The 22272-nt window shown below is 42.7% G+C and overlaps 1 protein-coding gene across 3 annotated transcripts in view; it reads left to right on the forward strand.

Annotated features, from left to right (window-relative positions):
• Window positions 1–22272, forward strand: part of TBC1D5 (TBC1 domain family member 5) — a 564837-nt gene that overhangs the window by 423867 nt on the left and 118698 nt on the right. For all 3 annotated transcript variants that reach the window (XM_043875247.1, XM_043875248.1, XM_043875246.1), the window contains one exon: window positions 971–1077. In XM_043875247.1, coding sequence (XP_043731182.1) covers window positions 971–1077 — 107 coding nt within the window. The remainder of the gene's footprint in view (window positions 1–970; window positions 1078–22272) is intronic.

Below are 22272 nucleotides of genomic sequence, written 5' to 3' on the forward strand. Positions count from 1 at the left end.
AGAAAGGAAGTCTAGGAACCAAGGGTATTTCTGATCATAAAACATCGTTTTGTGACTTGTATTGTTCCTAGTGAATCACAGTTGTTTTCCTGTGAAATATTTTTCAACTAACCATTAACCATTCTGATTAACACAAAGGATTCAGTTGCAACCACAGGAAGTTGCAGCTGTAAAGTTTGTTCACAGTCCTGCTGTTGAGGCCGTCAGCCTGGCTCCCAAAACCAGCATCGCTTATGGGCGCAGCGGTGACAGTGGGGGCAAACGGATGGCCAAGAAATGGAGCAGTTTTTACACAGACCTGCCGGAAAAGACTGTTTAATAATTGCAGCCGTAATGAGGTTGATTGGGGGAAAAAAGCCTAAATGTCGGTCTAAGGAACACAGGCTTCTCCATGAAGATTTTGATACTTCCTCCAAGAAAATGCTGCATAGATATCTTTGCTAAATTCCTTGTTACCCTTAGAAAAATAAATAATTTGAAGAAGTTATATTCTCTTTAATTTTGAACTGTGTAATATTTATATATACAGAAAGTAAATGGGACATGTGTAAGTTGCAAAGTATAATAATCATGGTAAATAATATTTCATGAGAATTTTAAACTGGTTCTTTCCCATTCATAAGATTCTTGCTTCTAATTTCCAAGCAGTGAAGTAGAGACATTTAAATACAGCCATATATATGGCAATAAATGTGCATGCTCCTTGTTTATGTTGCAAACGCACACACACCTCAGGCTCTTCCGTCCAGCACCGCCCTGAGGATGTGGCCTGTTTGCTGGATTGTGTGGACGGCACAGTGTGCAGCTTCAGGGGCTGTTTGGTAATGATCCCTTCTCCCCTTTCCCTTTATCAGACTCAGTTCAGTTACTGATTTACTTTGTTTGAACCTAAGTTGTTATTTTGTTTCTCTTAGTGGTACAGATACCCGAAACTGGATGGCTTCTCAGTGACGTTTTCCCTTTTGTTTAGTGATCTCCAGTAACTACCAGACCTGTCTTGGCCTTCTAATGCATTACCCGCTCATCGGGGATGTTCACTCACTGATCCTTAAGGCTCTGTTCCTTCGTGACCCAAAGGTAAGCTTCCCAGGCGGGATGTGCACAGTGTTAAGTGGGGTGAAAAATTGGCCTGTCCTCATGACTCTAAGGATTCATAATGTAAAATTTGCCTAATGGCAGATGAATCACCTGCTGAAAGAATTTGCCAAAGAGTCGTAGGCCAAAACTCCCATGCCTGATGGGCTAGCAACTCAGCAGGCAAACGCAGAGGCCATGGGCTGAGAGACGGGAGCGCTCTGTTGTTGCTCGGAAGGGCCTCTGCCCGCCTGCTCCCCTGTGAGTTTAGGACGTGGCTGAGCACCCGCTTCTGCTGGGAACCGTGCTTCCTGGCCGTCAGTTTCCCGCTCGGGGGCCAAAACTGACCCGGGTAGAGCCTCGAGAACCATGTGAACACCAGGACGTTAGAGCTCTGAAACAAACACCCGTTTTCTAAGAATTTATAATGTAATGGAATGCTAAATTATTTCATATTATGAATGTGTGTTCATTTTGCGGGTTAAGAGTAACCTAATAAAGGAAAGAGAATTTAATGCTGACTTCTCTATTTGAACTTAAGTCACCAAAATTTTCTTTACACTCCAGAGAAAAAGTGTGCTCTTTTACAACTAATGTTATATTTCTTGAAAATAAGAACATTAAGTGATCTAAAAAAAAAAAATCTGTGAATCCTTGATGCTTCAGAACCAAACAAAAATATTGGATGGAGCCTGAGAGAGAAACCCCACCCTTGGCTCACTGGCAGGGCCCCCTGCAGTCGTGCTGGCCGTGGTGGAACCGTCTCTGAGTCTGTCTGTCTGCGGGTCCACTGCCAGCGTCCTGTCTGATTGACGTGGACCTCCAAGTCCAACGTGATTCTGATTCTGAGAGATTTCTGTCCTTGCCTCAGTTGTTGACGTCAACCTTTGAGCATATCTTATATTTATTTTTTGCTTGATTTTAAATTATTGTTTTTCCTTGTGCCTATATCCATTTTCTTAGAAATGCACAATTTTTGTATCATTTCTCCTGCACAAAATTTCATTATGTATCAGAAATATAATCCATCATTTCTCTGATACAGAAGGTAGCTTATCTTTTTTCTGGTAAGGTTTAGGAGTCGGACTATGAAAAACATAAAGTTCCATATTTTTTATGTGTATGTACACTGTAGAAGTATATTATTTTAATATGAAAGAGCCAAGATTAGTGGCATATCTATAAAAGGAGTAAAGAATGAAGTTGCTGGTCAATGAGGTATCTGAGTTTTGATCTACAGACTTATGGTAAATTCTATCTGCTCAGCACTGGGAATTATTAGAGTCACACAGAGTGGGAAAAAATTACTAAAATAGCCATTTGAATTATCCATTTGTGTGATTTGTTTGGTTTAATTGAAAGGAGAAATGAATCTGTTATGTAAACCATCCATCTTGTTAAGTTTTTTCCTAGCTAAATACGGTTGTCCTTCCTATAAACCATTTGTGCTTATAGTTGCAGAATTCTGATACTAAATTCATCAATGTTATTAGCAGAATATGTGATTTTAGAATGCTTTTGGTCTCAAGAAGGTGGTAGAGGGATTTCCCCTTTGGTCCAGTGTATAAGACTGCACTCCCAATGCAGGGTGCTCGGGTTCAATCCCTACTCAGGGAACTAGACCCCGCATGCCACAGCTAAGGCGCGGAGCAAATAAATAAATACACATTTAGAAAAGAAGGGTGTGTGTGTGTGTGTGTGTGTGTGTGTGTGTATGTGTGTGTGTGTACACACATATAGAGAGAGGGAGAGAGAGAGAATAATGAAACCACTTCTACAAGCATTAAATTCTTCTCTAAGGTTTAAGAGGAGAAAAAAAAATAGCATAAAAGGTATCTAAAAAACAATATTCCTCACTTTTACCTTCAGGGTCTTACCAAGTAAAAACAATTAAGGTAAGTGTCCAAAAGTTAGGACCTTAAACTGGTATTTCTGAGACTTGAGAACCTGGGCAGAAGGCAGGAGTCACATTTAAAAAGCTTTTGAGAACAAGGTCATGGCATGGTGACATCTGTAAGGGAAAATAAAGACAGCTGCAGCATTTTAAGGGGGTTTCAGATGGCCATCTCAGCGAGGCGGGAGTTTAGTTAAGTGTTTGTAATGCTGACCCACTGACTTTGTTAGTAAATGTCAAATGTAACTAACATTACTCGCAGTAGTGCCGACTGAAGGTCTGTCGCAGTGAGGGGTCCTGGGTCTAGCCAGGAGCCTGAGCTAGAAATCCGGACACTGGTTCAAGTCTTGACTCTCCCACCAAATATCCTGTCATCTGGTGAAATCCACACTTCCTGAGTCTTGGTCGTCTCTTGTGTTGAATTACTTTGCCTCTGATAATCCACCCAAGCAGAGCAACCTTTGACCATAAAGAACTGACTTCTAATGATACAGTAAGATCAAACACACAAGTGGGGGGGAAAAAAGTTTACATGTATATTCTAAAACTCCCCAAGTGGATATGTAGTTCATGTCAATTATGAACTCATAGAGGAGGCCAGTGGACACTGGGAGGGAATAAAGAGAGGAAGGAAAAGGTGTTGCTAGTACCCCACCCCATCCTCTGAAGATCCAGCCATCAGAGTGCTTTAAGTGTTTCCTGTGTACTGGCAACAGTGAAACACTTAAATCAGAGTAAGTGCATGCACACAGGCAGATCTCTGTAAACTAGTAGAAAGCGGAGGTTTGAAGTCTGGGAGTTTGCTTTCCCATGTCCCAGCTTCACCAGGCACCTGTGCTTAGAGCTGCTGACAGACACAGTAAGATGGAAGTGAACGAGGTGCTGGGCCTCCCTAGTTCATCGTCAGCCTGCAGAGCAGCGCTTCGCCCCCCGCCAGCCCTCAGCCCCAGTGGAGCCTGCTCAGCTGAGGATAGACTGTGGGAGAGCTCGAGGCACTGGGCTGTTACTCGTTTGCCATCAGATGTAGGCTTTGCTGGGAAACTGCTTCTCAGCGGAGCAGACTCAGGTGATAGGCCTGTAAACGGGTCACAGGCTCACACTCCCCGTCTCCAAGCCCTCTGCCTTGCTTGGTTTGGTCGTCACTCCAGGCTCCAAGACGGGCAGAGTGGGCTATCTCTCCTCTTCCTTTTTCAGTGCACAGGATCAAGGCCATGTGGCTTTCCCCAGGCCAAGCTGCCTGCACGCGTCCAGACCACCTAGAAAGGTTCCAGGCCCTGCTCTGCTCACCCGCTCCCGAGAGTCCCAGCGTCTGCTCTCCCTTCTCCAGGAAGCCGTTCCAGGCTCAGACGAGCAGGTGTTTTCCCTCTGAGTCCCCTCAGCACCTTAGTTTAGCGATTTGCTTAATCACTCAGTCACAGGTTAGCGATTTGCTTGCCTCTTTTATCAGCTATCTCTCCTCATGATCCTCTCATTTGATAGCTTTAGCCTTGTGTCCTGCAGTGGTTGCTCTTAAGAAAACAATAGTAAATTGAATACTGACTCTAATCTGGGTGGATCTCACTCACCTCACCTGTTTTCACCTCACCTGTTTTCACCTCACTTTGCCGAATCCACATTCCACAGAAACCATGGTCAGTGGATTATTCGTCAGCTGCCATTTTTATCAAGATGGTGAAGAGACCCTAGAATTTGAACTTAAAGGAAATCTAGTTCCTTAGTTTGCTATCAGACAGAACTATTTGAAAACCTGTTACTACCCTCAAATAGCATGGAACAAAGCAGACACAACAAAGAATCCAGTTAGCATACTTCACTTGGACTGTGAGAACTCCAGAACTGCAAAGAACCAGGAGAGCCTGACACACCTCCTCCTCCTGTGGGCGAGCAAGCTGACGGTCAGAGTGGAGCTGAGAGGTGCACGCAAGGCCACACAGCTCATCAGAGCAGGTCGGGGGCAGAACCCAGGTCTTCAGCCTCCTTCCCGCCTGAGAGATGTAGCTTGTGTTAGTTTTAAAAATGGTAGAACCTTAGTTACTGATACTTCTCCTATACATTCTTTTATTTATAGTAGTAGGTATTGTTTGCATTTGTAGTAAGTGAAACTGACGTGTTTGTAAGTGACCCAGGAACTACTTGAAGTGTTTTTAAACGTATGAAGAGACTGGATATCAGAGATCTGTACCATTCTCTCCTCTGCTCACCTTCCAATATGGTTTCTATACGTAGCTCTTCAGACCACAGTCTCCATGCTTGTTTCCCTGTCTTTTGTTATATTAGAATCACTGAGCAGATTTTCAAAAACAATCCACTAAATGAAGTGGAGGGATGGAGGGAGGGCAGTCTGAAAAATATGAAGGGATTAAAAAACATTGTTCTAACTAGTTGTTCAAATTCCAAAAAAAAATTAAAAACCCAATTAGAAACAAAAGTCATAGAGAATGTGAACATATTGTGTTCCTTAAATAACCAGATGTTCTTTCCTTCCTGAAGGCAGTAAGGGCTCGGAATAAAAGGTTTAAAACTATTGTTTTAAGTTAACTGTGAATTTTGCAAATCTGCTTTTACCCTTCAGCAAATAAAATTCTAATACGGAAACATAAGCAAAGTAATTTTCATTTTTCGGTCCTCTCTTACTTGTGTTGTATGTTGAGTGCTAACCTTATCACAAAGACTTATTACAAATGAAATACAGCACATTGATTAACACTGTATATTCTTCAGTAAGAATTTGACAGCCACCGTTTGAAGACTAGAATATTGTCAAAAAATTATTTCTGGTAAGTTCGCAAGCATCTCTTTTAGCAGTGATTGTTACTCTTTATGGGAGAAAACTGCTAGAAATAAGATAACTTAATTCTATAGTCATTCTTGTACACAAAAACATCCTATAAAATATAGTGTACAGTGTTCTTGTGCTTGGCCAGTTCTGATTTGGCTAGTGTTTGGAGTTATGTTAAGACTTTGCTTTTTTAAATTATAAAATCCAAATACTCAGATTTTATGCCGGTAATAGATTTTTATTTTTTTAATTCCAAAACCCTCAGTGTACATGCAACTTTTTTTTTAATGTCAAGTGACTTTACTAAAATGTCATATATCAGAATTGAAATGATAAATGGATTAAAGTCTGGTGATGATGATAGAAAATGCTTCATTCTGGTAAGGCCATTATAATGGCTTCTTCTCTGAGTGGTGAAGGACACACACACTGACTCTTTGAGAATGCACATTGTCCATTTATCTCCTTTTCCTGATGTTCTTGTTGGAGGTTCTGTTCAGATTTCCTAGGATACTTTTTGTGTGATTTTGTTATAGAAAGAATGTGTTACTTCTGTTTTTGTCATCCTTTTTCCCTTCTAAGAGCTGAAGCGGTTCCCTAAAATCTGCCTTTCTTGAAGAATCATATTTCTGTGTGTTTTCTCTGTTAGTGACCAAAAGCAGGTGTTTTTTTTTCCTTTGTATCGACTATATATTGTTCTTTTTTTCACTAAATTTTAACCAGTTGAATGTTTATTGTAGTTAATATTTAGGTATTGGTGATTCCTCAATTATGTTTTCACATTCAGTCAGAAATACAGACTTTTTGACATAGACTAGCCTTAAAAACCTCAAGTTTTACTTCTGAGTAAATAGTGGTTTTCAAAAATCTATAAAAGAGTGATCAAAATATCTTTATTGAACCAGTATTTGAAATTTGTTATTTATTATGTTCAGACATTTCATAAAGTAGAATTATGTTTTCCTCAAATCTTACTAAGGGTTTTCTCGGGCCTTAAATAATTTTGGATCGTTTTAGAAAAGCATTTTGAGTTTGTTATTCAGCAGATCTTTACTGCGTGTTACCGTGCACTGGCACTGTTTAGCTTCCGGTGACATTGAAGGTGGAAGAAATGAAAGAAAAATGGCCCTCACCATAACAAACAAGGAAACAGGAAGTACTCGTTTGTCATGTGTTATACAAGGTGCGAATAGGATGTCATCCTTAAAATGAGAAGAGGGGGAGAATCTGATCTAGATGAAGACCTCCGTGGGTTGGTCTAACGGCTCTCTCTCAGGAGGCACCATTTGAGGTGAGAACTGTTGGAGGAGAAGGAACGAGCCAGCCAAAGAGTAGGGAGAGGAGCCTCCATGCAAGGGACAGCAAACACAGACTCCGAGGCAGGAAGGAGCGTGGACTGTTGGTGGAACCAGAAGGCCAGCGAAACTGCCTGGGGCCCCGCCTGAGACAGGGATGGGCCTGCGAGGCTGCATGAGGTCGCAGTTTGAAACTCCAGAAAGATGCTGGGTTCATGACGGCTCTTCCTGATGGTTAAGACATCTTGTCATAAATGACTCTTGCTCTCAGCCAGAAGTGCCAAAAACTCTTCTTAAAAGAGCTCCCCACCCCTGGGTAAAACACATTCATTTATTCAGATCTCCAGGAAGACACACTCATTTATTCAGACCTCTAGACTATCACAAGAGTCTGGCCAGTAGATTCTTATTTAAGAAGCCTGGACTCTGAACTCTTTTGGTCATACATATATTACTGTTAAAAAACCACCTGACTGCCTTCTGTATACCACCAATCTCAGTCAGCTTTGCTTCAACTTCCATCAGCATCATGCTCACCAAGTAGTGTTAAGGGAACTGGACCCAGGTTTCTCATCTACCAAACAAGAGCTCTACAAGGGCAGGGACCAGATCTCCAGTAGCATTAATCCTGGGTCAGCCCTCTGAAGGAATCTCAAAATTCAGGTTTCGCCTCTATCACAGCCTGCTGTTTTTATGGGGCAGGTCACCCTTTTCTTGAACAGAGGCTGGATCACATAATCCTAAAGGACACTTTTGATATGTTTTAGTAAGATGCAATTAAACTCAGCAGATCCTTCCTCCTTTAAAAAAACAACAACAACAACAACTATTTACTGTGTATAGAGGATGAGAGTTGGTCCATGTGATTGGGACACAGTCTGTTACAGGTGTGAACAACTGATTTGGAAGGTAAAATGAATGAGCATATTGTAGAAAGAACAGCTGATTCGGTCTTTCAGAGTCAGAAAATCTTCTATATGGGCTTTGAACAGTTTTCCTGGGACATTATTCCGTCTTAAGGAAACAGTGTAAACAGAGTTCCTGAGAAGGGCCGAAGCAAGTAGCCAGGCCGGGCCTGGCAGTTCTCTAGCCACAGTCATTCAGGGACCCCTCAGGGGCCTTCCCTCAGCACATATATGTTAGCAGACACCAATTTCTTTTTATTAAAGTATTATTGATTTGCAATATCATGTTAGTGTCAGGTGTATGGCCCAGTGATTTGGTTGTATATTTATATATGTGTGTCATATATATTCCTTTTAAGATTCTTTTCCTTTATAGGTGATTATAAAATATTGAGTATAGTTCTCTCTGCTATGTTATGTATTTTATATTTAGTACTGAGAATATGTTAATCCCAACCTCCTAATTTATCCCTCTGCACAACTGCACTCATCTCACATTCTAGCAAAGTAATACTCAAACTTCTCCAAGCTAGGCTTCAACAGTATGTGAACTGAGAACTTCCAGATAGATGTTCAAGCTGGATTAAGAAAAGGCAGAGGAACCAGAAATCAAATTGCCAACATCCATGGGATCATAGAAAAGGCAAGAGAATTTCAGAAAAACATCTACTTCTGCTTCATTGACTATACAAAAACCTTTGGCTGTGTGTATTGCAACAAACTGTAGAAAATTCTTAAAGAGATGGGAATACCAGACCACCTTACCTGCCTCCTGAAAAATCTGTATGCAGGTCAAGAAGCAACAGTTAGAACCAGACATGGAACAACGGACTGGTTCCAAATTGGGAAAGGAGTAGTACATCAAGGCTGTATATTGTCACCCTGCTTATTTAACTTCTATGCAGAGTACATCATGCAAAATAATGGGCTGGATGAAGCATAAGCAGGAATCAAGATTGCCAGGAGAAATATCAACCTCAGATATGCAGATGACACCACACTTATGGCAGAAAGTGAAGAAGAACTAAAGAGCCTCTTGATGAACGTGAAAGAGGAGAGTGAAAAAGTTGGCTTAAACCTCAACATTCAAAAAACGAAGATCATGGCATCTGGTCCCATCACTTCATGGCAAATAGATGGGGAAACAGTGGAAACAGTGGCTGACTTTATTTTTTTGGGCTCCAAAATCACTGCAGATGGTGACTGCAACCATGAAATTAAAAGATGCTTGCTCCTTGGAAGAAAAGCTATGACAAACCTAGACAGCATGTTAAAAAGCAGAGCCATTAATTTGCCTACAAAGGTTCGTCTAGACTAAGCTATGGTTTTTCCAGTAGTCATGTATGGATGTGAGAGTTGAACCGTAAAGAAAGCTGAGCACTGAAGAATTGATGCTTTTGAACTGTGGTGTTGGAGAAGACTCTTGAGAGTCTCTTGGACTGCAAGGAGATCCAACCAGTCCATCCTAAAGGAACTCAGTCCTGGGTGTTCACTGGAAGGACTGATGCTGAAGCTGAAACTCCAATACTTTGGCCACCTGATGTGAAGAACTGACTTACTTGAAAAGACCCTGACACTGGGAAAGATTGAAGACAGGAGGAGAAGTGGGCGACAGAGGATGAGGTGGTTGGATGGCATCATGGACTCGATGGACATGAGTTTGAGCAAGCTCTGGGAGTTGGTGATGGACAGGGAGGCCTGGCGTGCTGCAGTCCATGGGGTCTCAGAGAGTCGGACACAACTGAGCGACTGGACTGAACTGAGCAACTCCTCTTCCCTTTCCCCTTTGGTAACCATAGGTTTGTTTTCTCTGTCTGTGAGTCTCTGCTTTGTAAATAAGTTCATTTGTATAAGTTTTTAGATTCCACATGTAAGCAATATCATGTTTGTCTTTCTGCATCTTACTTCATGTAGTATGCTAATCTCTGGGTCCATCCATGGTGCTACAAGTGGCATATTTCAGTCTTTTTATGGCTGAATATTATTCCATTGTATATATGTTCCACAACTTCTTTATCTATTCATCTTTGAGCACATTTAGGTTGTTTCCATTGTCTTGATTCTTATAAAAAGTACTGCTATAAACATTGGAGTACATTTTTCTTTTGAAATTACAGCTCTCTCTGAATGTATGCCCAGGAGTGGGATTGCTGAATCATATGGTAGCTCTATTTTTAGTTTTTTAGGAACCTTCCTACTGTTCTCTATAGTGGCCATACCAATTTACATTCCCGCCAATAGTGTGGAAGGGTTCCTTTTTCCAATACTCTCTCCAGAGTTTATTATTTGTAGGCTTTTTGATGATGGCTATTCTGACCAATGTGAGGTGATACCTCCTTGTAGTTTTGATACCCATTTCTCTGACACTTAGCAGTGTTGAGCATCTTTTTTTGTGTGACTTTTGGCTATCTGGATGTCTTCTTTGGAGACGTGTCTATTTAGATCTGCCCATTTATTGATCGAGTTGTTTAGTCTTTTGATGTTGAGCTCTATGAGCTGTTTGTATATTTTGGAGATTAATTCCTTATGGGTTGCATTGTTTGCAAATATTTTCTTTCATTCTGTAGATTTTCATTTATTTTGTTTATGGTTCCCTCTGCTGTGCAAAAGCTTTTAAGTTTAATCAGGTCCCATTTGTTTATTTTTGTTCTTTCCATTACTCTAGGAGATGGGTCCAAAAAGATGCTGCTGCAACTTAGATCAAAGAGTGTTCTACCTATGTTCTCCTCTAGGAGTTTTATAGTATCCAGTTTTACATTTAGGTCTTTAATCCATTTTGAGTTCATTTTTGTGCATTGAGAATGTCCTAATTTCATTTATTTTTATACGTAGTCTAGTTTTCCAAGTACTTTATTGAAGAGACTGTCTTTTCTCTATTGTCTGTTCTCGCCTCCTTTGTCATAGATTAATTGGCGTAGGTATGTGGGTTTATCTCTGGACTTCCTGTCCTATTCCACTGATAAATATTTGGTTTTGTGCCAGTGCCCCGCCGTTTTACTTATTGCAGCTTTGTAGTGTGGTCGGGATTTAAGGAACCTGATTCCTCCAGCTCAATTTTCTTTTTCAAGATTGCTTTGAGTGCTTGAGGTTTTTTGTTTCCATAACAAATTTTAAAAATTTTGGTTATAGTTCTGTGACAAATGCCATTGGTAATTGGTTGGGATTGCATTGAATCTATAGATTGTGTTGGGTAGTTCAGTCATTTTGAAAAGATGGATTCTTACAATCCAAGAATTGGTATATCTTTCCATCTGTTTCTGTCATGTTTGATTTCTTTCATCAGTGTCTTAGAGTTTTCAGAGTACAAGTCTTCTACCTCCTTAAGGAAGTTTATTCCTTAGTATTTTATTCTTTTTGATGTGATGGTAAGTGGGATTGTTTCATAAATCTCTGTTTTTGGTCATTCCTTGTTAGTGTAGAGAAATGCAACATAATTTTGTGTCCTGGAGCTTAACCAGATTCATTGATGAGCTCTAGTAGTTTTCTGGTAGTGTGTAGGATTTTCTTTGTACAGTATTATGTCATCTGCAAACCGTGACAGTTTTACTTCTTTTCCCATTTAGGTTCCTTTTTTTTTTCTTTTTCTTTTTTTCTCTTATTGCTGTGGCAAGCAGCAGTCAGAGAATTTTGCAGCTTCCAAAATTATGTTAAATAAAAGTGGCAAAACTGGACATCCTTGCCTGGTTCCTGATCTTATAGGAAATGCTTTCAGCCACTCACCATTGAGTGTGATGTTACCCGTGAGTTTGTCATACATGACTTTGATTATGTTGACGCAGGTTCCCACTGTGCCCACATCTTAAAGACTTTATTATAAATGTTGAGATTTTATCAAAAACTTTTTCTGTATCTATTAAGATAATCATATGGTTTTTATTCTTCAGTTTGCTAATGTGGTTATCATACTAATTAATTTGTAGATATTGAAAAATCCTTGCATTCCTGAGATAAATCCCACTTAATCATGGTGCCACGATCCTTTTAATATATTGTTAATTGAATTGCTAGTATTTTGTTGAGGATTTTTACATCTATGTTCATCAGTGGAATTGGTCTGTAGTTTTCTTTTTTTATGACATCTTCAGGCACTAATTTTTTTAAATACATCACATGTAGGATATCCTATTTGATAGTAGTTTATTAGGCATTAATTTATTTACTATTTCAGCTTCTGTGCTATTAACATAAGTAAATGTTTTGTGTTTAAGTAAAAAGTTGATGTTGAAAGTACTTTTTTCAGTGATTTTTTGCAAAATTTATTGGCTAAAATAGTGGTTTGTGGTAACATTTGCTCAAAATAAGCAACATGTTTGTTTATATCTTTAAAGTCACTCTTGAAAAGTTCAGTGATTTTTTTTTTTTTTTTATTGTGGGTGGCCAAAGAGAGCTGTGAAACTGTGGTGAAGAGTGCTCTGAATGTTTTAGAGGAAAGAGTTTCTTTACTGAAAGATAACCAATTATCATGGTGATTTATTTTTTCTCAAATAAGTAAAGAAGAGACTAAAATCCATGGTTAATTCTGTTCTCATTAGCTATACACAAAACAAAATCTATAAACCAGTTCTCTGCTTTATGTTTGCTGTTTTACAAGTTAGGGGGAAATCTTGGCTTTTGCAGCGAAATATTTATTCCAAGTAGATTACTTAAGCTTTCAAAGCTATTAATCCTATGCATGTCAGCTTAGAAAGGCACTGAGGCCACAGATGTCCAGTGTGAACGTGTTACAGCACATCGCAGGGAGCTGTCTGGGCCCTGCCCCACGGGCAAGGGGCAGTGGCCACCCCGCCTCACCACTGACCTGCTCTCACAGAGTCAGAGGGAGCACTGGACGTTGTGCAGCCTGAGGTCAGAATCTAGGTGGACTGCTAAGACCGTCACTAGCCTGTAATCTCCAAAGGTCATTTCCAGTTCTAAGTGCAGAGAGCCTAGCTAATCACTCATTTTTCTTCTTGTATATTGTGCCTTGTTCAGAAAGAAGAGGCGCCACTTTGAGTTCTTTGTCATCCTAATGTTACAGTTTAAAGAAATTGAAAGTCATAAATCACAAATTATAACAAAAGGACACAATAGAAATTAAAACTGACACTAGAAAAAAGCATAATTCTTTTTAATCTAAACAGTTATGACCACAGTAAATATGCCATTTACTCCTTAAATATATTAACAGTAAACATCTTATTGGGCTTCCCCTAATGCCTCACCAGTAAAAAAAAAATCCTCCTGCAATGCAGGAAGCATGGGTTTGATCCCTGGGTTGTGAAAATCTCCTGGAGGAGGAAATGGAAGCCTACTCCAGTATTCTTGCCTGAAATTTCTCATGGACAGAGGAGCCTGGCGGGTTCTAGTCCAAAAAGTCACAGAGTTGGACACAGCTGAGCACACAGACATCTTATAGCTAATTTAATAGCATTAAATGTATTGATTTTATAGAAGTCAATACATTCAAGTAGTTAACTGCATAATCATAATCGATTAACTGTTGCATTTAAATAATTTGAACACAAATCCAAAACAAAACCACAGAATATTTTATCATGGGGAACTTTTCAGTTTATTTTTCCCAGTTCAAGCACTCCGTGGCTCCATACTGGAAAATGAGTTGGTTTCTGTACAGCAAGTTTGTTCAGAGCTGCCCGCGTGACCCTGAAGCGGCACCCCCAAGCCGACCCGTGCCAGACTCGCCCCGGCCGGGCCTGGGGGGCGGTGCAGGGGGGGGTCTGACCAGCGTTTGCTGTGTGAATAAGGCTCTCACATGTCCTTAGTGACTTTTTCTCAGTGTCTTCATGTGATTTGGAATGCTCCTTAATTTCCTTGGTCCTTTTTCCTTGATTTGAAGAGGAACCTTATAGTTCATTTCTCCACATTGTTTCTTTCTCCAAAATGCTATTTTTATAAATTCAGCCAAAATTCCCGAGCTCCCACTGTGTACCAGTAATATCCAAAATTTTAGAAATTCCCCAGACATCTTGGTTGAAACACGTAAGGAAGGATGAACAGGCGGTGTGGCCAGTGAAAGAAATAATACCCACTTGCCTGGTTCCCTGCCCTCCTGTGAGTCCTCACTGAGACACATGTCCCCTCGGTGAGCCCTGGGCCCGTCACCCGCAGACCACCCTGTCCCCACTCCTCACGGCCCCGCACCCCAATCCCATGGCAGTCATCAACTTCTGTCATAGTAAACAATTCATTTATTTGTTATGTTCTGCTGTAAAGATTTTCCTGTCTTCCTCTGACAATACATCCCCTCCATGAAGGCAGTGCTTTTAGTCTGTTTTATATTCTTACCAAAATACTGACAATAATACAGGGAAAAGGAGGGAAGAAGGGTGACTGAGGGGAAACTATGGTCTCCATCACAGTGACATTTAGCAGGCGTTGACTGCCTCCCGGGCCCGGTACTGGGGATGCAGTGAGTCAGGGAGACAGGGCAGAGAGTCCGCAGGTAACGGTGGATCTTAACAGGCGTGCCAGACAGGCACCAGCCGGAGCCTGGTGCGCAAGCAGACACCACACAGCCGCAAAGGGAGCAGGCTGCCGCAGGGGCCGGAAGTCGGTGTCTGTGACTGTGCTGCCACCGCCTGGTCTCAGATGACACTTGAGGAAATGAAGCTGAGGTGAGGGAAAAGCTACGGCCCAACCTGGGAGCCTAACGCTGGCTGAGACCAGTGCTTTCAGCAGTGTAGTGCGTGTGCGCAAGGGGCCTGCGCAGCAGGGTCAGAGGGGCACAGGGAGAGGACTGGAGCTTCTGGTATCTGCACCCTCCTGCAAAAGAAATGGAGGGCGAGCTTCGCCTGTGACATGCAGGCTGGCGTTGGTGCCTTCAGGCAGCCCTGCTGTCACTGGCCTCCCATCACCTGTTGGGTCTGCTGGGGGAGGCCCTCCCCACAGGGGCACAGAGTGACCCCTGCCTGCCCTTCACTGCCCCACGTGCCCAGTTACGGGGTCGTGCAGGTGGTAGTTTCTTAATTCCATATTTATTCCAGTGTTGAAAAGATGTCAGGGGCCATGAGCATCTCTTGTGGGTTTGCCCCATCTCTTCTGCTAATAACAGTTGCCCAACATAACTTCTGTTTGAAAAACAGACTTCAAAATTCCTTCCTCTAATGTGATGACAGGTAACTGTCAGTATTAAGGTACCATTCAAATATTTTTGAGTAAATAAACAATTTGTCTCTTCAAGGAAATGATGACATTTTAATAATGAGTGAAAATAAGAGCTTTTTCAAAGAAACTCGTGCTATTGGAAGGACATTTTGAAACTGGATATTTGGAAGTTTCATCTATTTGTGATGTTCTGGCCAGAAGCAATTTAAACAAATCACTTATTTACATCTCTCTACACTAAAAGATTATGGAAGCAGCGTTTTCTAACTTGCTTTCAAATCTTCTAAATGAAGAGATAAAGTCAGGTTTGAACCCTGTTTTTTTTTTTAAATAGAGAAATGTGACATCTTCCAAGTAAGTTTTAAGAAGCGCAGAATGGGGCTTCCCTGGTGGCTCCGTGGCAAGGAATCCGCCTGCCAGTATAGGAGACAGGGGTTCGGTTATAGGAGACGCGGGTTCGGTCCTCGATCCGGGAAGATCCCACGTGCCATGGAGCAGCCGAGCTCATAAGCCGCAGGTGCCAAGCCTGCGCCCCGGAACCAGGAGCTGCGCTGCTGGGGCCGTGCGCTGCAGGAGGAGGAGCCACTCCAGTGAGGAGCCTGCGCGCCAGCAACGGGGGAGCAGCCCCAGGCGCCTCAGCCAGCGGGAAAGCCCATGCGGCAGCGGAGACCAGCACAGCCAGAAGTAGGGTTAAATAAGGAGAGCTGGGTGATGACTAATGCTAGGCGTGGACTGGGCTGAGGGATGCAGAGATAGCTGGCCAGACACCCCTTCCGTGTCTGTGAGGCTGTTCCTGAAAGTGCTGAGCCCCGGATCGCTAGACCAGGTCAGGAAGATTCTCCCGCACAGGCGCGTCCAGGCCCTTGAGGGCTGCAGGAGAAGCAGACGCCGAGGAAGGGCGTCCTTGAGCCGGATGCGCGTCTCCTGCCCGCACACCTGGGCGCCCGGCTCGTGGCCTCCGGCGTCTGACCCACCATCGCCCCCTCCCCAGCCTCCCCCGTGCCCCTCTCCCTGCTGACTTGCCCCCTTCTCAGACCTTGGAGCGTGGACTGCCTTACAGCACTGGTGGTCCTGCTTCTGAAGTTCCCCAGCGGTCTCTTTCAGCATATCTCACCACCACAACCACATGAACCAATAGTAAAGTCTTCTCTGCTGTATCTGTGCTGTCCTGTTGGTTCTTTTCCTCTGGACTACCCTGACTAATACCAGCTGATTAACATTGAAGAAGACATAAGTTTTATTAGCCAAATTTTAACAAAAACCTTGGCGTCATTGATGAGTACCAAAATAAATACCATGCTTTAGCAAGGGCAGCCAACAATGGCCTTCCTTCATTCAGACCTGTATCTCTTCCTGAGTGTCAAAAACTGGCTGTTGCAAAGCATTTAACCAAGTAAAGAAGCTTAGTCAATCACATTCCTACCATTAAACATAGATTATTTTAGGAAGAGCAAAAAAATATAATAAAGATAGTATTATAAAATTACTTTAAATGTAGTGTATTTAATCTCATTTAAAAACTTGTGCATATATTTTCTAATGTACATAACAGATTAGTGCAAGTGGTCTATGCATATGATTTGTAAATAAATAGACAGTGTTACATGTCAAGCCCCCTGATTTTAGGTAGCAAAGGCATAATCAAAGTTGAGAGACCCCTGCTCTAGACAAGTGGCTCCAGTTGTTGAGAAAGTGCATCCAGTTGATCCCGATGCCTGGCCATCGAGGGAGCAGGACTGACTCTGGGCACACAGGTCTGGGCTCCCCCACCTTCCCTGAGCAGGGCCGCTTAAGAGGACGCAGGCCTCCCCCTTGTCTTGTGAACGAAGGCGCACTCCTGCGTCCCTCTAGTTAACCTGACGCTTTGCTGAATTCTGCACCATTGACTTCCACTGACAAGGGGACCTGCTCCATCCTGGTACTTTTGCTTTTTCTCATAGCTTGGATTCATCAGGCACTTTCTCTAGATGATAACTGCTGGTGAAGAAGGAATTCCATTCAGTTACAGGAATGCTGTGTATCGTGTGATTTCTTTGGAGGTTGTTGGGACTCGGGATCATGTAATTGCACCCGCGTCTGCTCCTGAGGTCAGGTGAGGGTGGGATGAAATGCCCCAGGTCACTCTCAGCCCCGCGGCGTGGCTGAGCCCAATGCCGCGGCCCCTCCGCCGCCTCGCCCGCCTGGCAGGTTTCTGGGACAGACTCTCCCCATTCCCACACTCCCCACTTCCCTTTCTTCCTGAGGGGAACTGGTTTGCGTGAGTCTTCGTTTGTTCATGGTCTAAATACGGAGTTGGAAAGTTGGTCTGTTGTTAATTGGTTTGCCAGATCCAGCCTCTAGGTTCAGAAAGTATTAAACCCAGAGAGATGGATGGGGAAAGTATATAAAAATAATAATAATTACTGTTCTGTACTGAGGTTGACCTTTGTTTTTTATCATCAACCATACATCAGCAGTGGCCGCCGCCCAGGCAGGGGACGATGACATAGGAAATGAGAGTAGAGCCGTCAGGAGCGCCCGCTCACGGGCGAGAGCCACGGGGTGAGACGCAGAAGGCAGCGGTGGGATGCACACACGGACGTTGACGAGTGAGAATTAAGGAGCAGAAAGAAGATGTCTCCGGGACAGCTCTTCTTCTGGATTTTTCTTTTTGAGCGTGCCGTGTGCGCCGCCTCGGTGGTCATGCTAGAGCGTGTTGGCTAAGCTGCAGTGTGTTTCAGTCCGTTACCCGCATAAACGAAGCCCCGTGTTCCTGTGCTTTAGCACAGTAGGTTTGTAACTTCCGCACAGGTGACCGTCTGCTTTAGGTCGGGGTGAGGGTGTTGCAGGATCACCCAGGTCTTGGGGTGTCTGCCAGCTCTGCTCTTTTCGGCTTTGAGCTTCCAGGGTTATCCAGCACATTGGCCTCCTGACAGATGAGAAGACTAATTGATCACTGAACCGAATGCTTGCCGCTCAGCCCAGCCGAGCTATCGACCGCAGGCTGTGGTGAAGGAAAACCCAGCACTCACTGCAGGGTGCGGAGCGCGGGGAGCGGGCAGCCCATGCTCAGAAGACGCCTTGAAGGCTTTCGGGGAAGAGATTGTAAAGGAGGGTGAGGCTGGGGGCGGCAGCGCGTGGGATCCTCTTGTGCCCCACTCTAACACTGACTGGCTTAAGGCGAGGGTCAAACAGCATCAGCCTTCCGGTTTCAGCCAGCCTGGAGTCTGTGTGCGTATGGTCAGTACGTATGGTCTTCATCTGGAGGAGCTCTGCCTCCTGTAAAAGCCACGTAGGGACGTGTGTCAGGCCTGCGTCTGCGTCTTTCAGGGAACTCTGCTGTTGTGACCAGTTTCCCACCCTCAGGGCTGTTCTTTGTTTCTGCGTCTTCACATTCATTCCCAGTCACTAACTCTTTGCGTCAGCCTTTTGAGACTCAAGGCATGCCTGGGAGACTAAAGGCCTTTTACTTCAAAGGTCGGGGACACGGATCCCTTGGGATTAAGATACCGTTGTATATGGTTTCAGTTCCACCTCTTCTTGGCTGCTTCCCAGTCCGGAGAACAGGTTTGGGAAAGGAAAGGGAGCACAGTTTTGGATAGAGAGGTTAATCATAAAATCGGCAGAGGAACTGTCTCAGGGGACTTGGTTTCAAGAGTTTTTTTCCAGACATTGGCATTCTTAGCTGTCTTGATAGCCCCCCAAGTTTCTCTTCTGTAGTGTTTCTTTAAAATGTAATGAAGAGAGATGAATTGAGGATGTTGCACAGGATGGTAAGCCCTAGAACTGATCATCGTCGAGTCTTAGGTTGGGTTGTTAGTGATTTGATTCTTTCTGGCCTTTTTGGGGGCTTCCCAGGTGGTGCTAGTGGTAAGGAACCTGCCTGCCAATGCACGTTAGATGTAACAGATACAGGTTCCATCCCTGGGTTGGAAAGATCCCCTTGGAGGAGGGCATGGCAACCCACTCCAGTGTTCTTACCTGGAGAATCCAATGGACAGAGGAGCGTGGTGGGCTAAAGTCCATAGGGTTGCAAAGAGTTGGACACGACTGAAGCAATTCAGCAGCATGCACGACCTTTTCTTGAAGTTCCTCTTGTGATAGAAGTACTGATTCATCACTCCCTTTCTCACTACAACAGCGGAAATAGTGCTTCAGATTATTGCACTCAAAGTAAACGTTGCGTGATGCCTACTTGGTTTGGGCTGTCTTTGTGGGAATAGCACCAAAGTAAGAAAATTTGAAGAAAGCAGAAAAATGACAGGAACAGTTAGAGTTGTTTTTCATGAACTCAGGAAAGAGGTAAACCCTTTACCCTTATTTTTCTAGCCAGTATCTGAAGAAACCCTGTCAGATTTTCTCATAAAGCTTCTTCTAACTTAATGTATCTATTACACATTCCACTAAAGAGGACCCACTGACAAGAGTGTCAGCTATTAACTTGAGATCCAACTACTTAATTTACTTAATTGGTAACATCTTATTTACACTCTCTTACTTGAACTTCCTTCCATTTGAGTTCTAGAGACTAAGTGATTAATACATAGGAAACAATATTTGAAATAGCACTGAGCAAAACCTAAAATTTCAGAATATATTTAGGACTTATTCAAAAGCAATTGACTTCCAGTTAAACAAGGGAGAAGTGATTTCATTATCAAAGAGGTAAAACAGTTTGATGCCCTAAAGGGTTTCACTGTAGGGTTTAATATTTGTGAGTGTGTGTGTGTATTTAAAATTACAGTCCTTTTCTACCAACCACTCTTTTTTTATATAGGAAAGCAATAGAACATAGATAATACATCTGTATTTTTCATTTCTTCCTTTTTTAAAAAAATGAGATATATTTATGAGCTTCTTGAAAACAGAAAATCTAGAGAGTAACTTCAAGGAGCACTTGAGGAAAGTATCGGCAGAGGCTTGGTGAGTGGATCCAGAGCTTTGGATAGTGAACCGTTAGTTGTGTTTCCAAGATATCTACCTACTGATTGAGTTTGTGGAAAAATATGTAGATGAGCAAGTTTGTGAGAATATTTAGGTGTAAGAGGGTTTGATAATGAGTTGGTTTTGAGCAGGTTGTGGATCTCCAGGAAGAGACTCCGGAAGGCAACTGGGAACGTGTCTAGGACTCAAAGGAGCGATCTGGACCAAGATACAGATTTAGGTATCTTGGAAGACAGGTATGAACTGTAGTTGAGGGAATGTGAGTGATTGAGGAATAGCGTGCTGGGGGTCAGAGGAGAACTGGAAGGGAATCACAGGATGTAACGATCAGGACAGAGGACGGCAGGTGGGGAAGACTTGGAACGTGGACAAGCATGAGAAAGCAGGGTTACATGTAGGGTTTTAAAAGCAGTCTTTAACTGATGTAGCATTGGTCTCTGACGTGTCTCACGTGCACCACATTAGACCTCTGCCTCTGTATAAACTGTAGCGACTTCAGTCACTGCTGAGACCTCGGTCTCTGTGGCCCTGTCTCCACGGTAACCCTTTGCTCACTTCACCGCCCCCACCCTTCTCCTCTGTAACCGCTACCCTGTTCTCTGCATCCGTGTTTGGTTTGTTTGTTCATTTATCTTGGTTTTTTTAGTTACACTCCAGGGATAAGTGAGATCGTATAGGACTGCTCTTTTTCCCTTTAACTTATTTTACTTTGCATAATGTCCTCAGGGACCATCTATGTAGTCCCAAGATTTCTTTTCTTTTTTTTTTTTTTCGTGGCTGAGTAGTGTTCCATTGTAGATGTATACCAGTTTAGAAGATAGGATTATTAGGCAATATAATTGCCTACGTGTTGATAATCCCAAGAACTAGAAATGGTTAGTGACAGATGTTGTAGAGAGATCAACTGAAATAAAAATAAACAACCTTGTTGAAACTGAGATGTTTAGGGTGAGTATTGAAGGGGAAATAAAAACTGAAACAGTGACATTAAGAAAAACGAAAGAGAAGCAAAAAGATTGTAAATGATTGCAAATTTAAAAACAATAGTGTGGAATCTAGGGGTGAAAATAGCAACTAGTATTGCTGATAGCCAAGGCTAAATTGTTTTCAGATGCATAGATAATGTGTCATTTCTCAACCAGATCTTGAATAAAGTAATATGCCCAATTTTTCATTCCTAATTTTGAGATATGAAAAATTGTGAAATATTATTTGAAAGTATAAACTGATTATTTAAAAGAAACATAGGTAACACTTAAAGCATGGTTACCTCTTTATACCTGGGACTGTGATTATTTAACCCAAAAAGAAAACTAAGGGTTAATTAGCATACTTTGATGGACTCTTATGTGAATGACGGCAGCCACAGATATATGTAGGCAGAAGAGGTTTGAAGATGGAAATAGATTTAGTTCCTGACTGTACCGTTACTATCTTCATGACTTTGGCCAAAATGCGAATCATTCTAACCGGTCTTTTTACCTGTAAAGCAGTGCTGAGCTTGTTGGGACGGCTCTGTGAGTGTGAGGTGGTGGTTATGGACCGCATGGGCGGTCTGGCATCAGTGAGTGACGGCTGGTGGTCTGTGCGCTTTCTCAAGAGGAAGAAGCAGGGCGGAACGGGCGGGACTCTGTTTGAGGGTCTAAGCTGCGGGTTTTCTCCCCCTAAACCTAGTGTCTGATTGATGCTTTATAAATGAGCAAGATTGTTCCTAAACCTCTTAGTTTTCGGTTTCCATTTACATAGTAAACTTCCTAAATAATTTAATGTATTGTTATGTGTTGATTTTTTTTTTTTTTTTAATTTTTGTGACTCCCTGGCAGTCCAGTGCTTAGGACTTGGTGCTCCCACTGCCAGGGCCCCAGGTTCGATGGCTGGTCAGGGAACTGAGATCCGTAAGCTGTGTGGTGTGGCTATAAATAAGTAAATAACCTTTAAAAAGAAAACTACCAGTTGCTTGTCACATAGGTGTATAGATAGATAGCATGAGTTTGAGCAAACTCTAGGAGATAGTCAAGGACAGGGAAGCCTGATGTCTGCAGCCTATGGAGTCGCAGAGTTGGACACAACTTTGTGACTGAACAACAATACATAGTTAAACTTTGAAGGTTCTAAACATCATTGGTCATTAAACAGCACCATCTAGAAAAAGAAGTCACATTTTATGGCTGATGAGAACTCGAAGAATGACAAAACCATTTCTTACTGCTGCGCTGCTTCTGTCTGGAACCACCCCCCACCCCCGACAACACATTCAGGTTGACAACCCCTCCTCCTCCTCCTGTTTGCTGTTCAGTT

This window comes from Cervus elaphus, chromosome 19, assembly GCF_910594005.1.
Source record: "Cervus elaphus chromosome 19, mCerEla1.1, whole genome shotgun sequence".
Classification (NCBI taxonomy): Eukaryota; Metazoa; Chordata; class Mammalia; order Artiodactyla; family Cervidae; genus Cervus; species Cervus elaphus.